The 9,550-nt window shown below is 39.2% G+C and overlaps 1 protein-coding gene across 1 annotated transcript; it reads right to left on the reverse strand.

Moving 5' to 3' along the window:
* Positions 1 to 4,710: 4,710 nt before the first annotated feature.
* Positions 4,711 to 5,661, reverse strand: LOC307029785 (olfactory receptor 1E16-like; the record flags this gene model as incomplete). The annotated part of the gene is made up of 1 exon (XM_079665868.1): positions 4,711 to 5,661. The coding sequence occupies one exon, from the start codon at positions 5,659 to 5,661 to the stop codon at positions 4,711 to 4,713; it is 951 nt and encodes a 316-aa protein (XP_079521994.1).
* Positions 5,662 to 9,550: the final 3,889 nt, after the last annotated feature.

Consider the following 9,550-nt stretch of genomic DNA (forward strand, 5'->3'; position numbering starts at 1 on the left):
TACAGCAGCGTCCCCCTTGCCCCTCACGGTGGTCCATCGTTGTCGGTCAACCCCGAACAGCGCCGCTCCGCTCAGCCCACAGCCAGCCGCCTCGACCTCCGCTGCTCTCCCGACACCCGGGGTAAGCCAAACATCACTCCGTGGGAAAGTTGTATTGAGTGTGCCGACCGCGGTGATGTTGGCTTCAGCGTGGTTTGGACCAGGACACGGATGAAAATCTCCAAATAGCAGCAGACAGATTGTGATGAACAGTGCGTTGCTTTGTTGAAGTCGAGTTGGTGGCTTTGTACTTTTTTTCAGTTGTTTGGACAGAGACGGGAGAATGAGAGACACTGCTAGAGTGTGCTTCCCATGTCCAAAGTTTCCATGATTTTGGTTAGTTTGCTGGTGCAGCAGATCAGCATTGTTTGCATAATTGTAGCGGGTTGATGTCAACGGGTCTTAAGAAATTCGAAAGTAATAAATATATCAAGAGAGCCGTGACTACACCTGCCTCACCTGCTGACGCCATTTTCAACAGGTGATGTTGATGAACCCAATTACCAGTACTTTCTACTTCTTACATGTTGAACTTAAATACCTGTACTTTCTACTTCTTACATGTTGAACACAAATACCTGTACTTTCTACTTCTTACATGTTGAACTCAAATACCTGTACTTTCTACTTCTTACATGTTGAACTCAAATACCTGTACTTTCTACTTCTTACATGTTGAACACAAATACCTGTACTTTCTACTTCTTACATGTTGAACTCAAATACCTGTACTTTCTACTTCTTACATGTTGAACACAAATACCTGTACTTTCTACTTCTTACATGTTGAACTCAAATACCTGTACTTTCTACTTCTTACATGTTGAACACAAATACCTGTACTTTCTACTTCTTACATTTTGAACACTAATACCTGTACTTTCTACTTCTTACATGTTGAACACTAATACCTGTACTTTCTACTTCTTACATTTTGAACACAAATACCTGTACTTTCTACTTCTTACATTTTGAACACAAATACCTGTACTTTCTACTTCTTACATGTTGAACACAAATACCTGTACTTTCTACTTCTTACATGTTGAACACAAATACCTGTACTTTCTACTTCTTACATGTTGAACTCAAATACCTGTACTTTCTACTTCTTACATGTTGAACACTAATACCTGTACTTTCTACTTCTTACATGTTGAACACTAATACCTGTACTTTCTACTTCTTACATTTTGAACACTAATACCTGTACTTTCTACTTCTTACATGTTGAACACAAATACCTGTACTTTCTACTTCTTACATTTTGAACACAAATACCTGTACTTTCTACTTCTTACATGTTGAACACAAATACCTGTACTTTCTACTTCTTACATGTTGAACTCAAATACCTGTACTTTCTACTTCTTACATGTTGAACACAAATACCTGTACTTTCTACTTCTTACATGTTGAACACAAATACCTGTACTTTCTACTTCTTACATGTTGAACACAAATACCTGTACTTTCTACTTCTTACATGTTGAACTCAAATACCTGTACTTTCTACTTCTTACATGTTGAACACAAATACCTGTACTTTCTACTTCTTACATGTTGAACACAAATACCTGTACTTTCTACTTCTTACATTTTGAACACAAATACCTGTACTTTCTACTTCTCACATGTTGAACACAAATACCTGTACTTTCTACTTCTTACATTTTGAACACAAATACCTGTACTTTCTACTTCTTACATGTTGAACTCAAATACCTGTACTTTCTACTTCTTACATGTTGAACACAAATACCTGTACTTTCTACTTCTTACATTTTGAACACAAATACCTGTACTTTCTACTTCTTACATGTTGAACTCAAATACCTGTACTTTCTACTTCTTACATGTTGAACTCAAATACCTGTACTTTCTACTTCTTACATGTTGAACACAAATACCTGTACTTTATACTTCTCACATTTTCCAAACAGGCTGGTTCCTTTAGTTTGAATTTGTGTTTGGTGTAGTGATCATTATTATTTAGAGTCATTGCGTGCCTATTGATTTGAACACGATCCGTGTATCCATCTGGTCTTCTCTAAAGAAGAGGGACCAATGAAAACGAAAAAAAATAATAAACCTCTGTGTTTATTTGGGTGGATTTTCCATATCTTGCTCGATTTTGATGATTGACATCTCTTTCTAACCGTCAGAGCCAACGGAATCGAGGGGAACTCCCACATACACATTACCAAATAAGGAGTGAGCAGGGCCGTGGGAAGTAGGGGTGCTGAGGGTGCTGCAGCACCCCCTGGTGGATGACAGGGGATCTGCACTTCTCGGGATATAATACTAATATAATACCAAAAAAATGAATTTTCAGCCTTGATGTAACAACATTCATAATTAAGTAAAGATAACACCCTTTTCACCCTGGTTACATTTGCCATTTGTCCTGTGCGATGGGCGCTGTAGTGATGAAAGTGGGGGATGTTGGCTTATCAGGCGCCCGCAGCTCACATTCAAAGTGAGAGAGATAAAGAGAGGGGGTGCATCGGTACCGGCGGGGATTGTTGTTAGCTTCTGCTGCACTAACGGATATAAGAAGCTGTTTCTACAATTATTTGGAGGGAGAGTTCTGTCCTGTCAGACTGAGAGGTTCAGTGAGGTAAAGGACTCTGAGGGTTTAGATAGTTCACTTTAGTCTAAGTTATCTCAGTGAGTCTCAAACGTATTGATCACAATTATGTAAACAAATATTTCCAAGGCACACCTTTATAATTATTAGGATAAATAAAAACAGGTTTGAAATCATTCCAATGTATACTATAGGACAGTAAACCAAAAATATTGTTTAAAGTTGGAGAGATTTAAAAATATGCATAAATAAATAAATGTTAACTAGGTAAAATAAGATATGAATGAACAACAAAAATAAAATAAGTTACATTTATTTGTTATTGGCTATGGTAGGTTATTGAAAATGTTCACATACTTATTTGATTAATAAAATGCAAACCGATCTTTTTCATATGGGTGTTTTGAGTTGTACCCCCTCAGTCTCTAGTAATTGGGCGCTCAAAGTGCACCAGATTGAAGCATTTTACTTTAAAATGTTAAAAAAAATCTTCCCGGGTGGGCACCCCCGGACCCCCTAGAGGATGTGAAGTCCACCCCCCCAATTAAAACATGTTATAATACTAAATACATTTGAAGCCTTTTTATATAAGCTGTCCACCATGTCAATATGTTTCTCTTTTCATAGTGTATTGGTCTTTTGTAGAGGTTTTTCATTGCCAGCTAAAATATTGCCTATAGGGCAGCACATTGGTCAGAACCAGCCCTGGTGTCATCCCCACAGCACCCCCCATTTGAAACATGTTCCCACGGCTATGGGAGTGAGAGTGACGAATAGCCAAAACCGGAAGCTGCGATAACTCTGGTGGCTAACATTAGCAGCTAACTTTTACTCTCCGATTTTTACATAAAAATGCAATTATGGATTATAAATAATTTTTTCAAAGCGACAGACACATTATCAACCTATGGATTAACCGATTCAGCTGCGTTTTTTTTCGTTTTAATGCCATTGAACACGTCTTTTGAACAGATTGACAGCTACTTTGAGACGATCTCCCGTAAAAGCTCCCTAAAGGTACGCATTGTGATGTCTGTGTTTGCTTCCCGTGTCGCGAGTTCGGATCACTCAGTGATGATATATATACCTATATAATCTGTGGAACCTCAGCGTTAATCGGATATATTGTATGTGCAGCTACGATAAGTAATAAGGGTATCTTTATCTTGAATTCTGTGCCAAAGTGCGTTTGCATTTTTCGCTCAGGGGTCATTTAGATGCTTCTTATGAGACCTGTGTTTTGTTTTGGTAAAAATGGTTTGTATCGTCAGTTAGCTGAGATTCTTCCCGTTAATCTGGTATAACACATTAATAGGTTCTTAAATATTAAGATGCCCTGAGACACAGTTTCGAAAAAAAAAAAAAGACCCGCCGAAGGGGCCTTTGGGGCTTAACAGGTTAAAACAGCTGCTAGTTCTGGGTACTTTTTACTGAAGTACATTTCAAAGCCCTCTTTACTTTTACTTGAGGAAAGAAGTTTAGTCAGTACTTCTACTTTCACCAGAGTATTTTTAAACACAAGTATCTGTCTACTTGAGTAAAAGATGTGTGTACTTTTGCCATCTCTGAATTTAAGATAAGATAAACATTAAGATAATACCAAAAAACCCACACACACCAACATTAAAAATACCAAACACCAACACCTTGAAAAGAGAGTTACAATTATTTATTCGACAAATTACATTAAATTACATACAGTACCATTTAGCTGATGCTTTTATCCAAAGCGAGGTACAATAAGTGCAAAACCATAAAGAATCAAACTCCGAACAATAAGGAAAGTGCAGATATTTGCACTTCAAGCATCATACAAGGGAAGTGGTGAATCAGTTACAGGGCCTTAATTAACTCAATAAGTGCTTCGAGTTTTTTAAAAGTTTTTTTGAAATAAAACAGATAAATGATAAAAGCACTAAAACGGAACACATACACAAAAATGATTGCGAGTAATAGGAGTGGTGAACAACCCCAGTCCCAGCTTAAGGCCTCAGATCAGACCAAATTGTGGTCAATATAACACTTTTATTCGCATCATTAGGAATGTTTTTTATTGTTGATTATTTTATACTATAACCTGATCAGCTGTCTCTGCGGCAGCTCAGCAGCCTCTTCACATGCGTGAACACCTCCTTTAACTTCAGTCCGTACACCACGGGGTTCAGTATAGTGGGTATTATCAGGATCAAAATGGAGGGGATGATGGTGGAGTCAGATTTTCTGTTGCTCTGCAGGCGGCGGAGCAGCAGGTCTACGCAGATGCAGATGGAAAAGTTAAAGAAGACGAGCAGGTGAGGAAGACAGGTTTGTAGAGCTTTGCTGCTGAAGCTACGTGAGCGCCGCAGGCAGATGAAGAGGATCCTAGCGTAGGAGAAGAGAATGAAGGCGGCAGGCAGGAAGACGTTAGTTGCTGTGATCAGCAGAATGTATAGTCCACTCAGCTGCTCTTCAGCACCACCACAGCTCAGGCTCACAAGGCTGTAGATGTCGCAGTAGACCCTGTCGAGCTGTGCGCTGCAGAGCGGTAAGCGGCTAACCAGCAGCGTTGAGAATACCACTAGAATAGCAGGCAGCATCCAGCAGAGAAGCAGCATCAGCACCACCTTGGCAGGAGTTAGCAGCACAGCGTAGTGCATCGGGTGGCAGATGGACAGGTAGCGGTCAAAGGCCATGGCCGACAACAGCATGAAGCTAGCTCCACCAAAAGAGTTAACAAAGAAACCCTGGGACAGACAAAAAGTCCGGGACACCTGCACCAAGCCGGAGCCGGACAGCAACATATCTGACATAAGTTTAGGATAAACCAGTGTGCTGCATGTGACAGAGTTCAGCAGAGATGATGCCACGAAGGCAAACATGGGCCGGTGAAGAGCTCTCTGCGAACAGATGATATAAATCACCAGAGAGTCACTGAAAAACACGAAGAGGTACAGCAACAAAAACACGAAGAAAAAGAGCGAGCTGTGGCCAGACAGCGAGGAGAAACCGACCAGCGTCAGGGACGAGGTCACGTTAAACCCTGCTGACGTCATGAGGAGACCCCAACAAACAACACGCTGTGACCTCAGGTCAACAACAACAACAGTAATAACAACAGAGCTCACCAACCTGTTAACATCTAAATAAAGGATATAACATTAGTTTATATCACATTGACATATACAGCAGTAATAAGGAAACTGGAATATTTAGAACACACATTTATTTAACATTCATATTTAAAACGTGTCTTCATAGAATATGAATTCACAGATAATTAATCATACTAAAATATCTGCTTTAACATTAATGTATAAGTCAATGATAAATATCTATCATGAATCAGAAACAGGCAAAAGCATCATCGCAATGAACACGAAAAATGAGAAACATGAGATTAATATGTGAAATTAGTCATAAACCAGCAGAACAATCACAAGGAACACGAAACATGAGGAGAAACTGACCTGAGTCCACCTGTTAAAATATTAATACATAAAACATTATGCATCACCACAGTGAACCATTGAATGTATGTGAACACGAAACGTGAGAAACATGAGGAGAAACTGACCTGAGACCAGCTGTTTCAACAATTATGTTAATATATACACAGAACATTAATAGTTATAATATTCATTTAAAGAATGTTAATATATGATTAATCATGAAAACAGAGAAACATAATCTCAGTAAACCTGAGGAGAAACTGACCTGAGACCAGCTGTTAAAATATTAATACATAAAACATTATGCATCACCACAGTGAACCATTAAATGTATGTGAACACGAAACGTGAGAAACATGAGGAGAAACTGACCTGAGACCAGCTGTTAAAACATTAACGTGAATAAATAACAATAATGTAAGAAACATTTATGATTTCAAAATAACATTTATAAGTGAGATATTAAACTAACGTTAGCACAAGGAGCACGAAACCTGAGGGGAAACTGACCTGAATCCACCTGTTTAAACATTAACTTCAATTTATATAACATTAATATATACAGCATTAATATAAAGTACATATTTAGTTTCATAATGAATCAGGAAAAGACAGAAAGATTATCACGTGAACACGAGACCTGAGGAGAAACTGACCTGAGACCAGCTGGTGAAACATTAATATAACATTAATGTAGATATGATGAAGCACGTACAGACAGAGACAGCCTCTCAGTGAACATGAGGAGAAACTGACCTGAGACCAGCTGGTGAAACATTAATATAACATTAATGTAGATATGATGAAGCCCGTACAGACAGAGACAGCCTCTCAGTGAACATGAGGAGAAACTGACCTGAGACCAGCTGGTGAAACATTAATATAACATTAATGTAGATATGATGAAGCACGTACAGACAGAGACAGCCTCTCAGTGAACATGAGGAGAAACTGACCTGAGACCAGCTGGTGAAACATTAATATAACATTAATGTAGATATGATGAAGCACGTACAGACAGAGACAGCCTCTCAGTGAACATGAGGAGAAACTGACCTGAGACCAGCTGGTGAAACATTAATATAACATTAATGTAGATATGATGAAGCACGTACAGACAGAGACAGCCTCTCAGTGAACCTGAGGAGAAACTGACCTGAGACCAGCTGGTGAAACATTAATATAACATTAATGTAGATATGATGAAGCACGTACAGACAGAGACAGCCTCTCATTGAACCTGAGGAGAAACTGACCTGAGACCAGCTGGTGAAACATTAATATAACATTAATGTAGATATGATGAAGCACGTACAGACAGAGACAGCCTCTCAGTGAACCTGAGGAGAAACTGACCTGAGACCAGCTGGTGAAACATTAATATAACATTAATGTAGATATGATGAAGCACGTACAGAAAGAGACAGCCTCTCAGTGAACATGAGGAGAAACTGACCTGAGACCAGCTGGTGAAACATTAATATAACATTAATGTAGATATGATGAAGCACGTACAGAAAGAGACAGCCTCTCAGTGAACATGAGGAGAAACTGACCTGAGACCAGCTGGTGAAACATTAATATAACATTAATGTAGATATGATGAAGCACGTACAGACAGAGACAGCCTCTCAGTGAACATGAGGAGAAACTGACCTGAGTCCAGCTGGTGAAACATTAATATAACATTAATGTAGATATGATGAAGCACGTACAGAAAGAGACAGCCTCTCAGTGAACATGAGGAGAAACTGACCTGAGTCCAGCTGGTGAAACATTAATGTAGATATGATGAAGCACGTACAGACAGAGACAGCCTCTCAGTGAACATGAAGCTGTGTTGCTGCTTTTATCACCATCCTTCTTCCTCCGTGGAGATCATTATATATTCATTAAAGGTCATCGGCCAATCACAAATATCTTGTTGTTTGGAATGGCAGGTTCTGAGAAGGCAATGTCAAGTTAATGTAAAACAGACAAACATCTTAAAATAGTAAATATTGAAAGCGTCCCTTTGATTAGTTCAGTGCTTTGTTTGATGTTAGTAATATGTTCAGGTATCAGATACACACAGGGGTTAAGTTGGGCCCCGGCTCATCGGACGATGCTCTGACTTCCTCACCCTCACATATTTGTCATATGTTTACTAAAAACTACATGTTAAAACCTTTCTCGTTCTTAACATAGACTCTATTTAGGGTCGATATGGGTTGAACTGAGATTTCCACACACACATTTTAAGATGTTCTGATACGCCCGACCAATACAAAGCACGGCTTTGAAGGAAAGGATAAAGTCACTAATCATGTAGTTGCTTTGAACTGTTCTTTGGTAAGTGTGCAGAGCAATGCTGATTTAAAATGCTAATTTGAAGGTTGAATATTTGTGTATATGTTAATAATTAATGTAAATTAATTCCAGTTAAATGTAACTATTAAGAAGACGGTTCTGTTTGTAATACTTTCTATTGTCATTGTGTTATTTGGTGGCATCAATGTGTGCATTTGATACAGGAGCAGTGTCTTTAGGGCCTCGCAGCCCTTAAGGTCAGAATAAACAGATCCTCGACCACGCACCGCATAGAAAGGTTCAAACTGTCTGGGAATGGATGCAAAACATCTATTGTCTCATTATCCATCTATTTGCTGGATGATGTTTGGTTTTGAGTCTAAACGTGTTAAAGGAGGAACACGTGCAGCGCTGTGGGCCGCTGGTTAGCATCTGTTCCCTTCATGAGCACATCCAGTGTGACTGACATCCAATTAACATTCATGACAGAGCACACATTTAATTAACCAGAAAAACACAATCTTTCACTTATTCGGGATGGACATGATCCTCAGAGACATTTTATTATATTTCAATCATCCGTCTTTCTTGGTCATTGTGCAATATTACTCATGATGAATAAAACACACCAGGAGACAGCTCTTCGTGTCCCGCGGGGAAATACCCGTTGTGTCCTCGTTACGGCCTCTGATGTAATCTGACTGGCAGCTCAACCCCCTCTCTCCATCACTGTGCTGGACAAAGACGACAACTCCACTCATTTAATACAAAAAAGCCAAAGTTAGACAGCTAATTAGAAATGCTTCTACGACAAAATACGTTGGTGAATTTACTTTTTACGTTTCCTCTGGTTTGACCGGTATGATGCACCATCCAGTACTGAGAGTGCATTTTAACATACTACATATTGGCCCTCATGCTCTCAGACAGTACACGTACATACAAAAGTACTGAGATGTCACTCACATAAAGTGAGAAGCCTGCAGGGCAGAGGTCAGGGCGGTAAAAACATCATGCAGATGATGAAATGATGTTTGTGGTTAATGAGCTGCAGCTTGGACTCTGTGGACTAACGAGCTCCGGCCTTAATGAGAGCTGTTAACGAGCTGCTCTCAGGTGACCTCATTAACACACTGACCTGTTTGCTTCTTTACAGTGTGCCGCTGTAAACATTGTAAGAAATTAAAATCAATGTTTATATGGC

The sequence above is a fragment of the Notothenia rossii genome, assembly GCF_949606895.1.
Source record: "Notothenia rossii genome assembly, chromosome: 2".
Lineage (NCBI taxonomy): Eukaryota > Metazoa > Chordata > Actinopteri > Perciformes > Nototheniidae > Notothenia > Notothenia rossii.